Source organism: Strix uralensis, chromosome 24 (assembly GCF_047716275.1).
Source record: "Strix uralensis isolate ZFMK-TIS-50842 chromosome 24, bStrUra1, whole genome shotgun sequence".
In the NCBI taxonomy this organism is placed as follows: domain Eukaryota; kingdom Metazoa; phylum Chordata; class Aves; order Strigiformes; family Strigidae; genus Strix; species Strix uralensis.
The window spans coordinates 9,694,452-9,717,025 of NC_133995.1; the positions used below are offsets into that span (position 1 = coordinate 9,694,452).

The 22,574-nt window shown below is 34.5% G+C and overlaps 1 protein-coding gene and 1 long non-coding RNA gene across 4 annotated transcripts in view; one reads left to right on the forward strand and one right to left on the reverse strand.

Moving 5' to 3' along the window:
* Positions 1-17,099, forward strand: part of SYCP1 (synaptonemal complex protein 1) — a 23,888-nt gene extending 6,789 nt beyond the window's left edge. Inside the window, exons 9-29 of the mRNA XM_074893897.1 lie at positions 130-203; positions 1,191-1,299; positions 2,507-2,601; positions 2,738-2,922; positions 3,834-3,901; positions 5,031-5,092; positions 7,303-7,406; positions 7,892-8,009; positions 8,245-8,315; positions 8,991-9,072; positions 9,546-9,608; positions 9,937-9,999; positions 10,668-10,730; positions 11,981-12,097; positions 12,721-12,831; positions 13,506-13,598; positions 14,701-14,775; positions 15,162-15,341; positions 16,272-16,415; positions 16,780-16,866; positions 16,956-17,099. Of these exons, the coding sequence (XP_074749998.1) occupies positions 130-203; positions 1,191-1,299; positions 2,507-2,601; positions 2,738-2,922; positions 3,834-3,901; positions 5,031-5,092; positions 7,303-7,406; positions 7,892-8,009; positions 8,245-8,315; positions 8,991-9,072; positions 9,546-9,608; positions 9,937-9,999; positions 10,668-10,730; positions 11,981-12,097; positions 12,721-12,831; positions 13,506-13,598; positions 14,701-14,775; positions 15,162-15,341; positions 16,272-16,415; positions 16,780-16,866; positions 16,956-17,099 (2,108 nt within the window). The remainder of the gene's footprint in view (positions 1-129; positions 204-1,190; positions 1,300-2,506; positions 2,602-2,737; positions 2,923-3,833; positions 3,902-5,030; positions 5,093-7,302; positions 7,407-7,891; positions 8,010-8,244; positions 8,316-8,990; positions 9,073-9,545; positions 9,609-9,936; positions 10,000-10,667; positions 10,731-11,980; positions 12,098-12,720; positions 12,832-13,505; positions 13,599-14,700; positions 14,776-15,161; positions 15,342-16,271; positions 16,416-16,779; positions 16,867-16,955) is intronic.
* LOC141954416 (uncharacterized) overlaps positions 16,511-22,574 on the reverse strand; it is a 17,863-nt gene continuing 11,799 nt past the window's right edge. Inside the window, exons 3-5 of one of the 3 annotated variants that reach the window (XR_012632180.1) lie at positions 22,159-22,507; positions 19,911-21,141; positions 16,511-19,376 (exon numbers count right to left, since the gene is read on the reverse strand). This is a non-coding gene — a long non-coding RNA (uncharacterized LOC141954416). Of the gene's footprint in view, positions 19,377-19,768; positions 21,142-22,158; positions 22,508-22,574 lie in introns of those variants that run through there. The other 2 variants (XR_012632181.1, XR_012632179.1) reach the window with 2 other exon arrangements.

A 22,574-nucleotide genomic window follows, 5' to 3' on the forward strand; every position in this document is an offset into this window, starting at 1 on the left:
AACAATTGCTCTTTAGGGAACAAATTGTACAGCTGTACAGTTATAAGCAATCTTAAACTGGAAATTGTATTTTACTTGGTGTATATTTTAGCTAGTATATTAACTACGGATGTTACTATATCTTAAAAGTAAAAGAAGAAGCAGAAAAAGTGGACAAGTTTGAAAAAGAATGCAAACTGGAAGTCAGTATGAAGGAAAACCAGGTTTGCTCCGTTTTACAATCTAATATGTACAGCTTTATTTTTGAAAGAAATCTTGCAGTTTCTTTAATATTTGACCTCTAATTTGCTTTTGTGACTTACTGATACATAAAATGAAAATACTTATTTTAAAAAGTGCTCAGTTGTTTGTAAAATATTTGTATTTTGGAAGGATGGAAGTTAATATTGCAAATGATCTTTCAGTGGTGTGTTCCTTCTGTGTTGCTTATTTGGAATAAAATGTGAACTAGGTTGCTGTATCAGAACAGGACATCTTAGTGACAGGATTTAAAAGCACCATGTAAACATTGAATACTCTTTCTGTTCTCTATACATACTTGCCTTTATAAAGTGACTTGTGCAGAAGCATAAAATTAGCAAAGCAGTCATCTCCTCATAGTTAAGAAAGGTATAGTTCATATCTGGGGAGAGAGAAGGTGGGAAGAAGGATTAGAATGCATAACAGACCACAGGCTGTTTAGGAGTTTAGGAATCCTAAGATTAGAGTAGCTTTTTTGTAGTGCTGATGAGGTAACCATGATGGAAGACTGATTAAGTTGAAGAAATTAATTATTATGAGAATTTTTAGTTTGTAAGCAGGACTATGAGAAGCTGAGCATCCATCTGTATCTGGGTAGGTCAAGAGTTGTTTTTTCTGAGGATGGGTGTGACATTGCAAAGGGGCAAGCAGTGTTTCTGGGTATCAGTAAAAAGGACAAAAAAACCAGCTAGAGCTGCATTTAAATCAGATTCTGCTAACTTTAGTGATGTCCCAGTATCTTTAGTCTGTTGGAATTCATGTTTTGATTTTGAACTGAAGAGATTTTTCATCCAGAGTAATATGACTTGATCAACATTTGGCTAAGACCAACCACTTCATTTAACTCGAATGACAGCAGTATGTATGCTAATCATACATAGTGCACAAATGAAAATGAGAATCTGTCCTTTTTTCTAGACTTCATTATGATATTATTTTAATTTTGTTAGATTTCAGTTCTTACCATACAGAGTGATGAAAAAGATGATATAATAAGAGACATCAAGGCTCAGCTGCAGGAATCCAAAAATAAGATTGCTGACTTAGTAGAAGCAAAAAGTAAGAGTTCTCTCTGCTATGTTAAAATGTAGTTGGTTGTAGAAATACAGAAAACAGGATCATGATAATTTTACCCAGTTACTTGTCAGCAGCAGAATTTTGGGGCCTTGCAGGCCATATTTTTGTTTGGAACAGAAGCTGCTGATGGGGGATCAGGACTGGTAGGCTAATCTGCTTATGTTAAAATCTAGGCCCTTATTTCATAACAAGGGTTTTCTCTTTAGGCTTAGGCTACACCCTGTTTTTGTACTGACATAACAGCTTTGTTGCGAGGGATTTTAATTTACTCTTCAATAAACTAGTGTGAACATGCTGTACTACTGTAAAGGTGCCACGTACCCTGTCATTCCTTCTCTGTAATAGAAGTAATTTTTACCAGGACACTGTATAACCCTGCCCCTATTCTGGAGATTTTTCCTTTTCAGTTGGCCTTGTACAGTAAACATGGCACAGTAGTAGGTAGAAGTATTTTTCCTGGTTACTGGATTGATCTGTTTGAAATCAAGTTAGTGAAGGGTCTTTAAAGTATAATATTTGTTCATAGTAGCCCATAAATAGTAGCCCTTGTTCTGTGTTCAACAAGACCTATTTTCATACTTTTGCCAAATAACCCCCCAAAATGTTACAGCTTTTAAATGGAATCTGATTTGCAAATAGGCAAATGATTGACTGGGATTGGAAGTATAACTATTTATGAAGGGTTCTTTTTCAAGGGCGAGTCAAGCAGTGAGGGCTTTTGAAGATCACAAGGGGAAAATACATCGCTTGAGTTTTGCAGACTTACAGTCAGGTGCCACTGAGGAAACTTACGTTTCAGAACTTGATTTTCAGCATTTTTAAGCCATTTATATTACAAAATATTTATAGTATTTGATGCAAGTACCTTTGTTCTTTAGAACTGAGGCAATTTTTAGCCTTCTCTTCCCTGGGGAGTGGGGAGGCAGGTTTTAGTATTGTTTTTATGCCATATACATGTAAGTGGCTGCATTTTGTTAAATTCCATAAATATATGTAATTTTACATTTTGGTTGCTGTTACTTAGTAAGTTGTATAAATATCTTGGAGGCTTTTTCCTTAACAATGACATAAATACATTATGTAACTTGATTAAGTTGTAGGAATGTATTTATCCGTTAAATAGAAATGCAAACATTTTTTAGTAAATATCCTACTTTTCTTAAATGTAAGCATGTATCTTTTTGCTTAGGACATGAAGGAGAAATGTTAAAGGAATCCCAGATCAATCAAGAACATTTGAGGGCAGAACTGGAAGAGGCCAAAGCTTCATTGCAAAAAACAGAGGTATAGCTTGCTTATGGTTTTCCGGTATGAATACGTTAAACAAGTAATTGCATAAATAATTACCGATACTTTAGATATGAAACAATTGTGGTTGTTTCTTGCAAAACATGTTTAGAAATATATAATTTTTTTGAAGGTTACTCAAAAGAGCTTAGAAAACGAATTGCAGACTGCAGTGAAAGCATTAATTCAGGTCACTGGAGAAAAAGAAGCACAGGTGGAAGAATGTAAAAAAACTAAGGCTTTGCATGCATCCCTGATAGAGGAGTTTGAGACTTCTATTTCCAATTTCAAAAGCATGCTGCAAAAAGAACAAAATAGGTAAATTAAACAGTTTGAATTCAAAGAATGATCTTATAGATAGTATATTAGATTACTGAGCTGCTGGGAATAAAACCTAAACTTCGTATGTGATCTGGTGTAATTACATTTTTTTGTAATCACTAATAACTTTTTTTTCTAAAGTCCTTCACCTGTCTGGTTATTTTAATTATTAGCACCTGAAGACAGTTATGCTGTTTGGTTTTATGTGGATGCAGCTCTTAACTAACAGAGCGGTAATCTAGACAGTTCTTTATTAATGGAACATTTAGTGAGGAAAATATTCTTCTGTATGTGATAATAGTACTGTTTAATCCTGATGCCTATTATTAATGTATTTCAGGTTTTCTGTAGTTTTAAAAATTGTGTATTTGTCAAAGAACCTAATAGCAACTAAAATCAACCTCCTAAAAATGAGAACAGATCAATAAAGATGTATTTTAATTCATTACCACAACTGAGTTTTTCAAGAAACAGTGATTTTTGGGTATGTGGCATTAAGACGTTTTCTAAGTAGTTGCAGTTTATGACAAATCCAAGAACAAAGGGATATGAAGCTGAAATTTGTTTCTTTGACACAGTGGTCTAAATGCAGAGAATTTAATGTAATTTTTTTCAGTTGTGCTGGTTGATTCTGGCCTATAAGAAAGCAAATTCCCCCCCCCCAACTTTCATAATTCTATTTTTAAGAAATACGGACTTATATATGTATATATTTGTTTACTTTTATGTCTGCTGTTCCAAAGTTGTAAAAGTGAAATCTGATACATGTTGCAGGCAGATATATCATCTGCCTGTTGAAAGGCAAATGTTCTTAAAATCCTTGTGATAAGACTTTGTCTTATTGCCCTTTAAGTTTCAAATGCACTGCTTTGTACTATACAGGGGTTTTTTTATTACCATTTTTTTAGATTGGAGAAATATGAAGATGAGTCAAAGCAACTTACCTTGGAGCTCAGAAATAAGTCTGCTGAACTGGGTAAGATTTGTAGAAAGAAAGAAAATGAGCTAGGTAGTAATAAAAATGTTTTCTGTTGTTTTCTGAAAATGGACTGTCCTTAGTGCTTGGAAAAATGGTTTTACAGAACCCTGTACCTGTCAGGAATGCTTACATGTATTTTTACTCATCTGACTCCCTTTTCTTTGGTAGTTGTTGCAGCTGGCAACAGTCTAACAGCAGACCTCCAGTAGTAAGACCATATATACATGGATTCTCCTGGAAGGCATTCTGGTTTCTCTGCACTCTCCCAGTTAAGACTGGTAGCACTGCAGACCTGTTGGAGAGGTAGTGTTAGACCGCTGAACAGTAGATTCCAGGAATGACTTCTGTAGCTTGTAGCACAGACAAAATACTTGCATTAAGCTTTCCTGCAGACCACTCTCCCCATGTTGGGTGTAGAATGACACTGACAGTGGTTAGCTTTAAATATTTCTTTGATATCCTGTGATTTCTAAATATGCGCTTCTTAGCCTGAAGAGTAAGAGATCTTCTTTAGCCCAGTGTGCAGCATATGTCTCTAGTCCTGATACAATAGATGAGAAATATAATTTGATGTCCTTGTGTGTATTGAGGGCATCTAAAGTGTTGAAAAGTTAACTGCTAATGCTTGTCTAGAACAAGGTGAGATTTGACCTGTGAGAATTCCAGAGCAAAAATGAGTTTGGTGTCCAGTACTTGCAAAAAATACCAGTAATGTGAATGTGAACATAGAAAACATTTTGAAGTTACTAATAAGTGGTTTCCTTTTTCAGCATATCCATGTGAATATTTTCCAGATATTTTTCTGGAAAAATGCAGATGCATCAGTACTTGGAGATTACTCCGTTCTTACAGTCCACAGTTTATTTGAAGCCATAATTGTGGAAAACATAATAGGCTCTGAAATTTACTTAGGAGGAATGATTAGTTTCCATTCAGATATGTATTTGAAATGTCTTTTTGAATAATTTCAACTCTACATTTAGATTAAATCATAATTCATCTTTACAATTTCTGAACTTAATCCAAGAAGTTTTGAAAATTGGGTACTGCAAAGGGATAAATGCTTTATACTGCCTGCTAAATATATAAAATTATTTCTGATCAATTAACTTTACATGTGCTGTAGAAGAGATGACTAAACTAAAATGTGACAAAGAAATGCAACTTGAAGAACTGTCAGAAACACTGGTAAATGTTCATTTTATTAGTCTCATGGCATTTACTTTTCATATGAAGTCTCTCTTGCTTTCTACGTATCTTAAATGCCATATAAAAACACTGTCTAAGCTGCTTTAATGTTGCTACTAAACTCCCTTACCTGTCTTTTAGACTATTTCAGTGTTTTCTTTGAAGGATTTGATTCTTTCCACTGTTTTTCTTTTGTTCTGCTTTGTTTTGGTTTTCTTGTCAAGATTTCTGGTCATTTCCTTCTTCATTCACACCTATTCAAGTACCACTCCCTCTAGACATAAAGATTCCCCTTTTTTAGTTATGCCTAGTACCCATTCTTTCCTCATTCTGAACCTTTCTGAAAAATACTTCTTTTTTTTTTTTTTGGTGATGAACCTTAGCACAAACCTTGTGAGCACCACGCATGTGACATTTAAGGCTAAGAGATCAAGTACTTTTTGACAATAAAGATAATTCCTTGAGTGGCTAGGGTTCTTCATAATAATCTTCTAAAAATTAAGCCTTGTAAAGGCTGACCTCATTTTGGTGTTTAAAGGATAACCAAGCTTCTGACACCACCCAGAACGGGCAGTGGAATTTGTGGAAAGGTTATGTGTGACAAAATGAAGAAACTAATAAGTAATTTCATAAGTTCCATAGGTGTATTACTTCACAAATCTGTTCTGACTATTATGCTGTTTGTGGGGTGTTAGCTATGGTGAGGTGTCCTCCATACTGCAGTGTTTAGTATCCAGAAAGCGTTATGTAATGGGCTGATACATGTCCCTTTTCAGAGCGTGCAGAAAGGTCTTTTGGGTTATAACACCCTGTTCCATGTATTCCCATTATACTGCTTGTTCTTTCTTACTTATAGGGAAGTTTCCTGAGTTAATTTGCTCAGGTCTCTGTGAACCCTACAGATCTGTGACACAGGCCCATTTTCTGTTACAGAAGTCTAAGCTATATGAAGTACACTTTTAATACAGGATTATTTTAGTTATGATCTTGTATTTACAAGTCTAACAAGAAACTGCATCAGCTAAAGTAAGATAGTGTGAAACCAGGTTAGCATTTTACCATGTATGTTTGTTCCTTCTATACTGTGCATTGAGTTTCCTGAATTGAGTTTCACTGATGTTCTTAAACAGGGAAAAGTTGAAGGACTTCTAGTGAAGAAGAAAGATCTTGAGACTACTGTAGAAAATCTGCAGGAGAGAGAAAAAGAAATGAAAAATGTTCTCCAAATCAGAGAGGTCTGAATAAAGGGTGATAGTAACATGTTTTTATAAATAGTTGTTACACATTATCACTCTTACATAAGAACCTAAGAAATATCACCTAGTCAGAGCAGTGCTCCACCCAGCGCACGGCTCTGCTGTGACAGTGGCGGCAGGAGGTGCGATGCACCAGAGGGGCCTGGCTGTTCCCTACCGTGCCTTCCCCTTACGTTCCTGCAGTGGCTGCATTAAGGATGTTTGAGGACACATCCCTATCAGTTGCCTTTGCTGTCAGTTTATGGACTTGTAGGTGTGCACTTGTCTCTTCTGATTTTGAACCTCCTCATACCATTTGCCGCCTCCTGTGATGAGAAATTCCAGAAGTTCATTACGTGCTGTGCTTAAAAACTGATGCCTCTCTATCTCCCTCCTGCTCCCATGAACTGCCTGCCAGCGCCTGTGGTATCGCTGCGTCACCAGTTATTTGGAGGAAACAGTATCCAAAGCATTTACATATTATAAACTACATTACGTTACAAGGCTTGCCTTATCTTGTAATGGCACCAAATTTCTGAGGGAAGAGTTTTGCTTTGTGGTTTGGGATGTATCCAAAATACGTGCTTATTCTATCACATAGTACTGGAATTCTGTGATTTTTTTTGTTTGTTTGTTTTTAAATTTCTTATTATTTAGGTGAATGCAAAAGCTTATGATGTCTGAAGCAAATGTCTTTCTTTAAAATAATGTCCAAGGAGAGCTGATTTTGTCAGCGATTTTACAGAGTAGTTAGTTAGACTTACAATAGGGAACACATTTAGCACTTGTATCAGAGTTCAATATCTCACACTACTTCCACATCACACCAGAGAGATGTAAAGATACAGTCTGGCTAATTTATGGCATGTGTGTCATTTTGTTTCATCTTAAAGCTTTGTGTTGTCAGTTCATTTCTGATAGCTTTCACGACTTGTAGTTTACATAGGAATACCCAAAACACTTTTTCTTCTACAGGAAGAAATCCATGATTTGAAATTACAACTGACTAGTACAGCTGAAAAGGAACAAAATTATTTAAAACAGCTTGCGACCCTGAATACAGATCTTGAACGAGAGGCGTATGATCATTTTTGAAAATACAGTATTTAATTTTTTTTGTGTTACATAGAAGTTACTTTAATATACAATGAAATGATCTATGATTGTTTTCTAATGAAACTTTGAACCTATGCACACATTATAAGATCTGTTATATTTATAAACTACATTTTCTGTATTTGTATGTATGTATTTGTTCTGTATCTCTGTGACTTAGTTGGGTTAACATGAAGAGAAAGATTCTGAATTTATTAACCCTGTGTTGAGCTGGATATTGAACTACCTCATCTTCAACAACCATTATATTTATATAAATGTTGACTCTCATTTTCTTTCCTTCTGTCACCTGTTTGCATCACTGTAACTTTGCCGCAAAGCTTAAATTGTAGATACAGGCCTGAACTTTTTTCAGCATGAAGTAATATTTTGTAACAGATAAATTCAACTTAAAAGGAAATTTCAAAATGCATGTTCTTATCTCTCTTGACCATTTCTTTTAAATTAGGCTAAAGAATGAAGAACTAACAGTGTATATCAATAAGCTTTTATTAGAAAAGGAACAAATAGCACAAGAGAAAAGTGGTATGGCTACAGAACTCAAGAAACTGCAAGAAAATCATGAGGCAAGTTGTAAACTTCCAGCTGTTTTAAAAGAACAGTCAATTTAAAATACAAATCATATGGTAAACTGCAACATGACATGGTTCTGTAGAACTATTTTTTTGTGTTTAAAATACAAAGGGAGTGCAGTTACCCTTGTGAATCAGGCAGGTCAAGATACTGCTTAAGATGTCTTTGAGTTTTTTTAGGATGTCACTTAGAATTTTATTCATTTTACTTACATGGGTCTTTATTTAGAATAGTAGAAAAAAGGAAGAAAATACAAAGCAGCTAGTTCAAAACCTGGAAGAAGCAAATGGCCAGCTAAGGCAAGTAAAAACAAATATTAATGTACAATATTATTAAAGGAAGTAGACTCAATTCCTTCACAGTTAGTCTACATGTTGTGTTCATATGTGGCTTTCTGTGATTTTTAGATTAATGCTTTTTTTAGGCTACATAGCTAAACAGAAACTATTTAGTATTGATGTTGGCCATGTAGAAGCTTCTACAAATTAATGATACCTATTGGTAAAGGAATAATTTTTGCTGTAGCTTCCTATTGCATACAGAGAGCTATCCTGTTCTGCATTAACATCTTAGGTGTGAAGGAAATGAAAGCAGAAGTTAAAGGTTATGGTTTAAATGTGAAAAGGTGAAACTGGTTAAATGTTATTCTCTGAAGTAGTCTCTGTACTACCAACCCAGTAGACAGGCAGCCTTCTATGTTTCATAGATGCATTACGGTATTACAGATTAGAATATATTTCACTCACTGTAAGGGGAACATCTTTCCATATTTATAAAAAGTATGTACAGGTCAGACATTAACTTACCAGTCACTTTGCATCTTTTAAGAACATTTTCATTGAACAGCTTATGAAGTTCTCATCAATATTAGTAGTTCTTTTTAGAAAATAAAGTATGGGTTTATTTAGCAGTAGTGAAAAGAAGTTAAAATTATTAAGTGAATATTTACTAATGCTTGTTAATTTGGCATTTAGAAATGAACTGGAGTCTTTGAAGGAGAAGATGGCAAAGAAAGGCGAAGAGATTAAAAGTAAACTGGATGAAAGAGAAGAAAATGTATGCCATAGGTGCTTTATCATGAAAATGTTTAACATAACCTGTAGGACAAAATCTAAATGTAAACCTTTTTTTTTTTTCTGAAAATCTCTACCTTGGGATGTAATCTCTTACAGAGGCTTTCCTCTCTCAGTGCTGCTACCAATTGAGTCAACATATGTACACATGCTGAGCCCTTTTCTTTTAAAAGACAAGGGCTTTCACTGGGATGTTTACTCTTTCTTTACACGGAGGCTTAAAGTCCAGATCTGTTAGATTTCAGGCAGAGAACCCCTTTTTTTAATTTCTGTATACCCACTTAGTGATGGATGGGGTATGGATTGGCTTTCAATATGTAATATGACTCTTAGTTTAAATATGTTCAAATATTTTTACTTTGTTACTGTAGTTTCAAAGTACACCTGTTTTTTTAACAACATAATGGATTTCAAAATTTTATTGTAAAAGTCAAAGATTTACAATTATAATTCCAGGCTAAGAGTATTGAAAATGAAATTTCAAGAAAGGAGAAGCAGTTGAAGATTCTAGAAAATAAGGTATGAATATTCATTTTTTCATGGACTGTAGAGAACTTCATGTAAGATTATTTTTTAACTTGCGAAGTTGCTATTTCTTTTTCTTTCTAAACTCTACAACCACTGCAGAACTGGTTCTCTGCTATTAATGTTGGTGATACTGGGCTAGCAAAATTCTTGTAGTACTTTATGGTTAAAACTTTAATCACTGTATCATGTTAGCATGTGTTTCCCACTGGAATTAATCAGACTTGTGCAAATGCATGTTTAAGAACGTTGGCAGTAATCCCTAACACAGTGAGTCATTTTTTAGGAGTTCACTAATTAATGCTTGAAATATCTCTTTTAGTTCAATAATGTAAAGAAACAGATGGAAAATAAAACCAAATGCATTGAAGAGTTGCAACAGGAGGTATGTACAGTTTTTAAAAGTCACAAATAAATAAAACATGGTATTTTGTAGTAGCTGTTACTTTTCAACAGTTTTTGTCTGGTGTGATATCTTTAGATATACCTATGTAATTTATAACATTTTCTTTCTTATCCTAACTCTGAGCAAATTAAGGAGTCACCTTTGGAATTACTTGATTTGTAAAATTATCCTTACTTTTGAAAAATGCAATTTAAGAAAATTTTACTATTTTCATTTAGTACATGGTATCATAGGTTATTATTTCAAGTATATCAATCTCAGTTACCAACAGTAGAAAAGAGTTGTGCATTAGGACAAATAGTTAATAACTGTACTGTAAAATATGTAATTTGTATTTTTTGTCATGACATCTGCACATTTTCTGTCAGCAGCATCTTAGTTTTTCTTCCCATACTGCACCCTCTTTCGTTATTCTCCGTTGTTGTCCATGAGCAGTCTTTCATAAAGTCATGAAGTAATAGCATTATTGAAATAGTTGAGCCATCTTTTGTCTGGAGAATCGATCTGGAACCTGAACTGCACAAGAGAGTTATTTGCTTGCTGAAAGATGGAATTTTGAAGATTCCAACCTACCTGATACAGTTAAATCATTACATAATTCCATTAACTTATTAAAGTATAGTGTTTGGTTTACTTTATTTTAACAGAATAAGGTGCTAAAAAAGAAAATTACTGCAGAAAGCAAGAAAATTAGTACTTATGAAGTGAAGGTAGGTTTAAATAACTTCATGTACAAGGTGAGGGTAAAGCACAAACCCTGAATGTTTTAAGTGCCAGAGTGACTAATGATAATACATGTTAAGCACATTCTTAACTGGTTTATGGATCTGGGATACGGATTTTACAGGAATGAGTCCATAATTTTTGGAAGATGCTTCCATTTTTAATCAGTGGGCACTGACTGGCCTATCAGACATTTGTAAGAGATGGACATCACATCTCAAGGAATTACATTCCTAATGAGTCCTGTTCTTTTTTGTTTGATAGTGTGCTGAACATTATTCAGTAATGCCACCCCACTGCAATAGAAAAGCAATTAAAAGAAATGCATATCTTATTCACTGTAGGCAGTTCTTTTACTGTGTTCTGCAGTGATAAGTCTCTGATTAGAATACTGTGTCCAGTTTTGGGTACCACACTTCAAGGAAGATGTAGACTGTTTTGAGGGTATTCTTATGAGAAACTTAAAAGGAAAAATTATAATCAAAATGCACACTTGGGAGAAAAATATATCATAAAACAGATAAAATCTTAAATAGATTTACAAGGGAAGGAATAAAGTCTCCATCTGTATCTTTTTCTCAAAGAATTCACAGCATTTAGAGTGACCACTTAGGAAATCACTATTCCTATTTGTTTCATACCAAATTCTCATTAATATTAGCAGCTCAAAGGAATTAATCTTCTTCAGAACTAAATAAAATTCTGAAAATAAACTATTTCTAGATAAACTGTTTCTTCACTTCTTAATTAGTCAAAAAAAAATTTAGTTGTAAACATAATACAGTCATACTGCTGAGTCTTAGGAGACTATTTTAGGAGACTCTCAGTTATGCTTCATTTTGCCACCTTGCATTCCATGCAAGCAATACTAGAGAGTCAAAAGGCAGAATAGTGTCAGATTGCTAATGGATATTGGAATGATGCTTTGTGATTGACTAGCCTCTAGCTTTAGGACTCTTTTATTGACTGGGGCGCATAAAACTGGTATTAAATTAAAATAAAATTAAATTAAAACTGGCATAAAATTGTGGTGTTGCCATTGTTTTTATGAGTGTTTTCTAACTCACTTCAGGCCAAAGTTCAACTCTTTATTAAAAAAAGCTGAACATTAAATAGGACAGTTCAGTCATATACCTGAAAAGTAGCAGAGGGGTTCTGCTCGAAAATAAGAGGTAAAAAAAAATTATTGGCATTTATTCCTGAACAAATAACAGCAATAATTCTGTGTTCTCAAAAGGTGAATAAATTACAGTTAGAGATGGAAAATATGAACAAGCAACATAAGGAAACAGTTGACATCTATCAAAAAGACATTGAAACAAAAAAAGTAAATGAAAACAAACTTCTTGAAGAGGTGAGAGTTGTTAATTTTTAGTGTAACTTTTAATTATTTTTTTGATGTATGATGGTTTTATGAAGCTATATTGGCCATAGCCCTTGCTCTTATGTAGCAGTCTTATCGACATAAATGGAACTTCCTGTGTATGCATGTGAGCAAAGCTTTAGTACATTAAATCCTTAAGTTGAAGTATTTGTATATGTCTTCAAAAATAAGAACCCAGTTAAAAATTTTTGTCAAGATATTGTTCACAGAAATCCTATTCTTGGTGTAAATACAGCATAAGCAAATTAGATTATAACTGTTCCCATATTAGTACTTTCCTGCCCACAGTTTTTTGATGGTAATATCAAAAAAAGTTAGGGCAGAGTGCTTGAAAGGGCCTTGTGGTTTGAAATGACACTGCCATGGAAGAATGGATGTACTTTTAATCTAGGTTTATTTGCCCATTTTAACAATATGTATAAAAGACGTAGGATTTGAAAAACATCTTAAAAGCAAATGAAGACTACATTAAATGAGACTATATACCTTGCACCCACAGGGGTAAGAAGAAATGAAACTAAGATTTTTGTTTTTTTTTTTTTTTAAATACACTGTTAATTTTTCATGAATTAAATGAAACCTGTTGCTAACAGGTAGAAAAGATGAGGTTACTTGCTGATGAAGCAACAGTAACACAGAGAGAAACTGATATCCGATGTCAACACAAAATAACTGAAATGGTGGCACTTATGGAAAAACACAAGGTAAGAGGTTTTACTGATTTCTGTGGTTTGTAATGTGTGATACTATGTTAAGTAAAAACTTTTCAAACCCAGAATATTATGATTTAGAAAGTGACATTTCACAATAAAGACCTGAGTCTAGGAAAATGAAGTTGAATACATGCTTAATTTTTCATCGTCTAAAAATAAATACATCTAAAGATTTTGAAAACATGCCTACTGGAAGATAAATTCCATGTATCTAAATTTGTAGGATTTTTTTTTAATATTCAGGCTTCGTTTGATACCATCCTAAAGCAGTATTCTTCAGTATCAGTTTGGGCCTCTTTATGAGGAGATTACCACCCTCAGCAGTTTAACTTAGCATATTTTAATTTACATTCCTTATTGCTCTGTTTTGTGGTATATTTAGCAGATACCACTAATAAAAATAACATGGCTAGCTTTTATGTGCTGCAACATGTACTGCTGCCTAGAGATAAAGCATTCTCTGTCAGCCCACAAAATAATAGTGCTTGTGCATTTTCTGCTTTACAGTTTCTGCTGAAGCATCCATGTTTGTTTATAGTGCTTTCTGAATCTTCAGAAGAGCCTTATTTGAAAAAATGAGTAATGTTTGAGGACTAGGTAGATCTATAATTGTAACATTTAGTCAAATGTTTCAATTTTGTTGGTTGGGTTTTTTTTTAATACAGCATGAATATGATAAAATGGTTGAAGAAAAAGATGCAGAGTTAAATCTTTATAAACTAAAAGAGCAAGAGCAGTTATCATCAAAAAGATCATTGGTAAGGCGTATTCTTCAGCAATAAATTAAATGGAGGGGCTGCTGTCCCTAAAGTGTAATATAATTATAAATATCGTATTAGACTTCTTCCTATTTAACATTTGGGGGGTTAAGTGTCTGCTTTAGTGGGACTGAACAGTAAAGGTCAACCCACTAATCTCTGTTTACTGTTATTTTCTTACAGATTTTATTATGTGCATTCAAAACTCCAGATGTTTCTAAAAATAAATTGAAGTAGCTGTGCTTTTCTGTCTATTTCTCCTGATAGTGCATCACATTCTAACCTCACTGTCTGAATAAGAAACTTTTGTATTAAATAGTTGGATTCCACACCCCGCCCCATTGTTCTAACAAGCATTTAAAGTTTTTACCCTGAACAGTTTTGGTCCAGTATCTGTTTCTTAATAGTACTTCAGCTCTTTTTACAACAAACTAAAACAAAACTTCCAAGTCTAGAGATGCATTGCTGCTCTTTTTTTTTTTTTCTCTCTGGAAAGCTTAGCTTTGAGAAATATTCTGAGAGCCAACATCCCCGCAAGACTTTCACAGTGTAGTTCTGCAGCATCTACTTAAAATTCAGTATTTGGCTGACATTTCCCTTCACAGAATATTTCTTCACAGAGCTTTCAGTTAGATTTTTTTTTTTTAATAGAAGGAGGTGTGACTCAAGTCTACATGTTTTTTTTTTTAATTTGGTAACTGCTTCTTTGATCATCTGTTATTCAAGTGATTGAGTTGCTTGATTTTGTTGATATTTTGACATTTAGGACCCAGTTTTGCTTCAGGGGAAGTCCTAGCTGTGTTACATATGGAGATGCGTTGCTTAGGGATGTGGTTTAGTAACAGACTTGGCAGCATGAGGTTAACGGTTGGACTTGATGATCTTAAAGGTCTTTTCCACCCTAAACGATTCTGTGATTCTGAAAATGAGTTGTAAATACCTCTTGGCATGCAAACTTTATGGATAAGTTGGTTCTATTGAATAAATGGAACTTTTATTTGTTTATAATGAATATTTCTATTTATTATGGTCTCATTTTGAACTGTTTTCTTTTTTCCAGGTGAAGTGTAGCTAATAATTGTTTTTATCTAATTGTTTTTAGGAAAGTGAGCTCTCATGTTTGAAAAACGAACTGTTATCCCTTAAGGAACAACTTAAAGCAGAAATTGAAGAGAAGGTATTTTCTCTTAATGAATGTAGCAGTATGGGTGACATGCTTGGACTGGTCTTATGCACTATAATAATGACAGCTGTGAAGTGCGCTTTTGATTCTAGATCTTGCTGTCCCTTGCTGTCTGACTTCAAAAGCTTGATGCTCTCTGAAGTCATTAGGTCTCATTTCTGGTGGTAGTGAATGTTTTGCATTACTTCTTAATTGGTAAGTATGAGGGAAGCAGGGAGAAATTGAAGAACTGTCTGAGCACAAGGTAGCTTTAACCTTATTAATTAATCTTAGAATTTGGTAATACTTATAGGTATGTAATCTAATTGAAGTTCCATGATAAATTATATATAAACAAAAGACATTGAAATGCTTTTAATTTAAACCTTTTTTAATTTTAGAAAATGCAAACTCATTTTTGTGAGACTCCTAAAATTCATTTAGATCTGGATGGTGAGTCTATTAATGTAAAAAATAAAAAATCTCCAAATGATATTCCTATAAAAGTCAACATGATGGAAAAGAAAAAAATGCCTCCTTCAGTATCTGCAAAGAGTCCCTTGGGTAGTCCATCATTAGAGGTTTGTAACTCATAATAGTGAATTGTTCTTGTTTTATTTTTCTGACTGTATTTCTTACTTCTCTGTAGATGCTTATTTATTTTCTGTTGTGATAAGCAGGGATTTAAAAGGTAGATGGCCACAAAAAAAAATGTATTCCACAGCGATATTAGACAGAAGTTTGTACAAGGGCTCCCACTGCTCAGTTACTTAATTTGTCTGTTATTGTTGATCAGTAACAATTCCTGTCCTAGAGGGACTGTTAATTTAATAATGTCTCTAGAATTCTTTTACTGAGTCTTAAAATAAGTGTTGTCTGTTTGTAAAGGCACATTCTTCTCTATGGAACAGAATATAGCTTGTGTAGCTGTAAAATTTATCAAAATATTCCTGACTGCTTCATCATAACTGTAAAACCTTATGCTTCTGCCATGTCGGAAGCTCTTAACGATAGGAACAACTACTGTTTTTATGTCATCCTTTCTAAAAAAGGATTGCATTGTTCCATTGCAGTGTTTCTGAGTTTAACTTGTAGTGAAAGTACTATTTGAGTAAAAACAATCTCGTTCTTGATATCACTATCAATGTCTTTCTGAAAGCTTTTTCCTGAAGTTTTGTTTGTTTCTTAAATGGTACTTATAGTCTGTATGTAGTGACTACAGTTCAGAATAACCTGAATTTCTGCAGATAAGCATGAAGAAGTTAGATACAGTGTGCCATAAAACTCAGTTCTTCCACAGTTTCCTGTTCTCCTTATTTGGCAACAAAAAAAGGATTTTTTTTTTTCTGTTTTAGGGTCTTTGCTTCACATTTTGGATGAAAAGATAATTGTTCCACAGCATCTCTCTAGTGTCTTCCTGGATAATCAGTCTGTAAACTGGGTTATGAGTTTGGGTTTAGATTCTACAATTACCACTGAAAATATAATTTTCAATGCCATCTTTTTCCCAGACATATATTATAAAGACTCCTCCAATACGTAAACTGCAAAGCGAAAGCACAAATCTGCACTCAGAACAGTGCTTGCGGAAAAAGCAAAAAGTGTTTCTACAGCTGGATGCCCAGTCAGACAGCTCGGAACACAGCGACCTCCTGGTAAAGAGCAGAGAGAACAGTGTGCTCAACGGTTCTCTCTGCACACTGCTGTATCTAAGAATGTATATAAAGCATGTGGGGTTCTGTAGCCAAGACAATATTTATGTGTATATTTTTATTTCATTGGTTCTTTCTGGAATTGTAGTTACATGTACATAATCAGTAACTCTATGACAGAGTACCGCTATACAAAAATTATATTAACTTCTACCAATGATTGTTTTACATTGTTTTTATTGAACTGTTGAGGCTTCATAGTAACATCTTAACTTTTTTTTCCCCCATACTGTAATATTCCTAGGGGGAAAGAAAATACATTTTTTAATATAGTGTGATTAAGTAACTTTTTCATTTTTAATTTAAGAGTATAGTCTCAGAGGAAGAAATGTTTAAAAAATTGTACAAAGATTATCCTCAAGCTTCACAATTATACGCTATGACACCAAAAAAGGTACCTTAGCTTTTCTTCAGATCAAAACAAACAGTTAATCAGATTGGTTATAGAAACAAACTAATGGATGGCTTTATTTTTCTTCTTAGAAACCAACTACATCAAACATGAGAACTCCAGGCTCTGTACTGAAACTTACAACCATGAGAAAAATGCGTGAGGCTGGATGGACTGCAGTTTCTAAAATGGACAGGAAAAGAAAAATTAAAGAAGCTGAAAAGCTCTTCACTTAAAATGAAAAAATGACTAGTGCCCTAGCACTCTTTGATTAGTACAACCACAGTATTATGATTCTTTCAGAGTTAGTACATTGTTGTATTTTTTTCTCATACTCAGTATGTTTAATACATTAATTTCCTTTATACACATAAACTTTATCGATACATGACTACATCCACCTGCAGAGCATTATCTACATTTCATCCCCTATGCTATAAAAAGTCAGGAGACAAATTAGCCCATTTTTAAATTTTGAAACAAGTATAACTACGTAGAAAGCTGTTTCAAACAGAGAAAAAAAAAAAAGTCTGGCATTAGAAATACTGGTTTTAAAGAAATTCAGTTGTGTTCTTTTAAATTTAGTCTCGTTTTCTTAATACATAATTCACAAAAGAATATTGTTTAGTGAAAGAAATACTGAAGCTGTTACAATGCATGCACTCTTTTACCTGCAGTTGTCTTGCTTTTTCATTCATTTTAAATGTTGTTAGAACTGTCTTTTTAGACTGTTTTGTTTTCAGTAGCCACTATTTCAGTATGTTAAAACAGTTTTGAAACTTTTGGAATTGAATTTTCAATAGAATTACTTCAGTTTAAAAATATTTCAGCTTCATAAGGAATAAAATATGCACACGTTATAAGGTTGTAAAAACAATGTTAAGATGTCATTAAATTGTTTATCATCTGAAGCATAAAGTGTGGGACCAAGTGTTGATTTATGTGTTAGAACACAGATACAAACCACCAGGCAGCCTTCCTAAGGACTAACAGCTTCAGCCACGTAAGCGTATGAATAGTTTAGAACATATATTTCTGCGTTAATCCTTGATTAATCTTTGTTTCACAACAAAAACCTGCCTCAGAGCCTAGAGATGAGACTAAAACTACAGGTACATCTAAAATACTATGAAAGATCAAAATCCTGGATTCATTTGAAGAGGGTAGCAAAACATATGTATTTCTTTTTGTGCAGAAATTTTATGTATAGGCTAGTCATTTGGGTTCGTTATGCCTTCCTTATCTGTTGAGCAGTGAAAATAATAATAATTTTTTTATTGTATGTAACTGACAAATATTCTCCAAAGATCTGAAAGAATATACTGTTTTTTCCTCCATATTTGGAAATGGAGTCTGTTATGCAAGCAAATTTTCTGACAAGTTAGAATGACTTTTCTTGCTGGAAAGATACTTCATGTGCTTGCAGAATATTGAGTTTTTATAATCTATCTGCTTAAATAATGTAGATTAGACTAAATGCAGAACAGAATAGCTGCTTATAACACACAAACTCCAGATGTCTGTTCTTTCCAAGAAAGATTATTTTACCATAAGTAGTGTAAAATAGTCCATTTAAACCTCTCCCAGATACATTATTTATTTATTTTTTGACTGGACATAGAGAATGCCATGCAAAGTCAGTTAGCCTTCATTTTATTTTGGGATGTTACTTACTAATATCTTCAGCTACTTTGCGGGAGAAAGAAAACGCAGTCCCCAGAAACACAATATATATGTGCAGTTTGTAATTTAATTTAACAGGGGGTGGTGTTTTAGACAAGATCTAAATCCTTGCCAATGTTTGTTACTTCATTTCAAGATGGCATATTTCGAATTTTGACTGTTGCTGTTGTTGACATCTTCAACAGATATGCAGAATTGACTCCTAAGCTAGTTACCAATCAAAAATAAAAATTCCAGTTGTTTCTGAGTATAATGACACTTCTGTTTTCTCAGCTATGGCTCATATATAGATCCATGAACTGTAATTTTGCAATCTTGGAGTTAAGATTCAAAATCCATGTCAAGCCTAGCCTACCCACGTTCATAGCTTTGCTCATTCCAGAATATGTGATATTTGAATGCATTACTATAAAAAATAGGATTTAAATGATTGTTCATTGAGACTTTATATGAAAAATAAATGTTTTTCTTAGTATCTACCAAACATGATTTCCAGTGTAGCGGTATAAGTACAGAATCTGGCATTGTAGGAGAAGGAATTACAAGAAACTTAAGCAGTAAGAATTAGAAATGCTAGCTAACTATTGTAAGAGTTTCTACATGTCACAGTGAGTCTTGTGGGGACTAAAATGTCTTGAAGGTGGAGAAAAGTCTTTCCACTTCAACAGATAAAAATTAAAGTCTGTACTGTCCACATCTAGACTCAAATGGTCAGTGATCAGCTGGGACCTCATTATTTTCCAGTACTTCGTGGCAGGGTTGTGAATCCATGGTGCATCCCGTAGTCCTCCTGATACCACGAGGAGTGCGTCATGTGGTGTATAAATCATCTGCAAAATTACAAAAATACTGTAAGTGCTACTACAGAAAGCTTACAGATAATAACTAGGAAGGATGTAAAATCATATTTGCCTCATACTATGCCTGTTATATAGTAAATAAAACTGAAAATAAACAACTTTGTCAGGCATGAATCCAGTTTGCATAGGAAAAGCAAATGAAAAGTAATAAATGCATGTGCTTTGGCCTTCAGGTAGCACAGAATTAAAAAAAGTAAAAATTGAAAGCTACCAGTTAGCAGCTATTCATAGTAGTGAATATTGATGCTTTTACCCATGGAATTTTATTAATGTTTTAAAGGCTATATTAGCTATGACTAGTCCCATTTGCTACAAGTAGTTCTATATATACACACATATATACATATATAAATACACAGACATTTTATATATATATATGCTTTATTTAAAAGTATCAGCAAGATAAGCTTATTTCTAAATGCCTTTTTCACAAGGTTTTAAAATGTATATTAACATGTGCCAATAAATGTAGTTAACAAGTTATCAATTAAACAGAATATTTACTTTTTTTCAATGCTATTTCCAGTGAAATACACAGACACGATATATTTGTCACATTTCTTTGTACTCTGGGTCTTTACTAATCAGTTTTAAGGGGGATGTGGCCTTCAGTGTCTGAGGTATAATACGTCTTCTGAGCAAGAATATAATTGATAATGACTGTGCAGATACTGCTTCTTTCACTTCTCTCAACGGAGCAGCTGAGGACCTGCAGCTTCCAAGAGGAAGTTTGTCAGTATCGGTTACCTTGGCTTAAAGCAAGCGTTGGAAATGCCGACAGATGTTACTTTCCTTCATAGCACTGCTAACACAGTTCTCCAGGTCCTTTTCTGTCAAATATTTCTTCAAGGAGGGTGAGCAATACTCTGACCTACTGCCTCTGCTTTCTTCCTGTCATCCTTATTTACCGTGCTTGCACTTTTATTTTTCACTTAAAATATTTCTCCTTTTTTTCTAAGGGAGATGCTGTCGCCTTCTTGCTCCCACCTCTTCAAGTCCCCCCTTCACAGAACAGTATGTCCTAGTCCTTCAGACTTTTCTATTGTCACCAGGCTCTTGGTAGAGTTCTTCATCTGTCCCACGGCTTCAGCCAAGATGAACAGGTCTGGCCGCCACCGGTCAGGGAAGTGGCGCTGCCATGCGCAGCGCCCACCTGCAGCCGGGTGGTATGAGCTGGGGTCGGAGCTTCCAGGGGGCTCACCGGCCCGGCTGTGAACAGCTGATTGCTGGGTTCAGTGTTTCTGATGTCGCTTGACTCACAACTCTTTTAAATTATAAAAATGTAGGTGGCAGAGTAACAACCAACTCGAGCCTTGTGATTTCTGAAGGCTTCCTAGAGTGGTGAATGCTGTTCCATGCACCGTGTGCCAGATGGGATGTGGTGATTAAAGCAGAGGAACTGCTTTATCCATTCTCATCCTTTTCTATTCCAGATGATAGCTGCATTTTGCACCTTGGTTTGATTGACTTCAGCTGAAATACTGGATGCTATAAAACTTGTTGCTATTGTTTTTCCAGATCCACTCTGCGTCTTTGTTCGTATGGTCTCTTTTATAAGACATATATAATCTTTGGCCTGAACAAAGTACTTTGCCATAAGGTAACAACAACTGAAAAGGACTGGAAGATGCATAGGTTGAATTCCATTCATTAGATTGTCTCCCTTTTCTTGTTCAGCAGCGGGTTTATTTACTTGTCTTTGTTTAATCTGCTCTTTCCTCTTTTTCTGAATTGCCTTGGGAACAAATAATAGTTTTTCTTGAGTTAACTTACTGGATAACTGAGGAGTCCTGGGTCTATAGATTGTAAAATGTACGTATTAAAAAAAAGACCTGATTCAATTTAAATACTTATCTTGGCTATATGTTTAATGCCTGATCTGAAATTTCTAGTCCAGATACTTGCTTTTAATTAAGAATTATTTTTTCTGTATGATAAGTAATAACTTTTTAGTACACCTGTTGGATACAACAGCCTAAAACAAAAGCAGAAGAGGAAAAGCGTAAAAAGTTGAATTGAAAATTCAGTTCTGAGAAGACAAATAATGAACATTTACCTATTCTAATGCTTGTCTTGGATCTCTCATAAAATATTCAAATGTCAAGTCAGTATCATTTGTCCATCATGGCTTTATTAAGCACAGGAAATTTCAAAATTATTAGCTTATTATTTCATTAGTACAGAGTGTTGGGGGTTTACTCAAAAGTTGAATTTTTAAAATTAATGTTCCAACCCCTGTTATTACCCAGTACTTATATTTAACTTCTGTACTGGGTAATAGAGATTCAGCAAGGTACTCATACCTTGTGGTAGCCTGTATAAAGGCAGGCCTTCCCCCAGCAAGTGGCCCAAAAATGTATCTCTGTGGCCTGTTTGTTGTGAAATGCGCAGCATATTGTAGCAACAGTGCTTTTTATTATGTACCCTGTTCTGAAATGGAATAGGCTAGAACTGTGACAAAACTTGATACAATATTACAAGAATTTCAAATGAGACCACAAGGTTCTTTTGACAACTTGAGAAAACCCACATTTTGTATCTAACTTAAAAAAGAAGAATGTAACCACTGCCCACAGCACAGGGTTAGCATACAGGCACTTCCAGGTACATTGTAATTGTCACTCCACACTACTGATAGTTATTTCCAAATAGTATTAAAAAAATTGGTTTAAAAACTGCAGGAGCAGAGCGTGCAAAATAGAATGCAGAAAATAAGAACAAATCTGAAGAAAATCGCAGTGCTAGGACTCACCCAAGCTGACAAATGCAGGAGCATATGGACTCTCAGGTGGTACCGAGCAACAGAGCCGGTGTCTGAGCACGTGCCTGAGGGTTCGGGCTCCCCAGTACCCCGAGGGGCTGGGCGAGAGGAACCCGCGGAGCTGCAAGGGGCTGGAGAGTGGCCAGTGCCCCCGCTCCAGCGCCGGCCTCACCCGATTGGAACTAACGGTAATATGAGAGGAAGGGGAACGTTACATGTCGGCAGCTGCTGATCTCGCTTCACAGCGGCTTTAAAAAGTAGCTTTTTCAGAATCGGACACTGTACTGCAAGAACCATGTCAGTTTTCCCCAAGCACATGTAAGGAAGATGACAGTAAGCTCTGAAAAAGATATGTTAAAAAAAATCCTCACGTATGTGTGATAGTTATTATAAAGGACAACTATTTC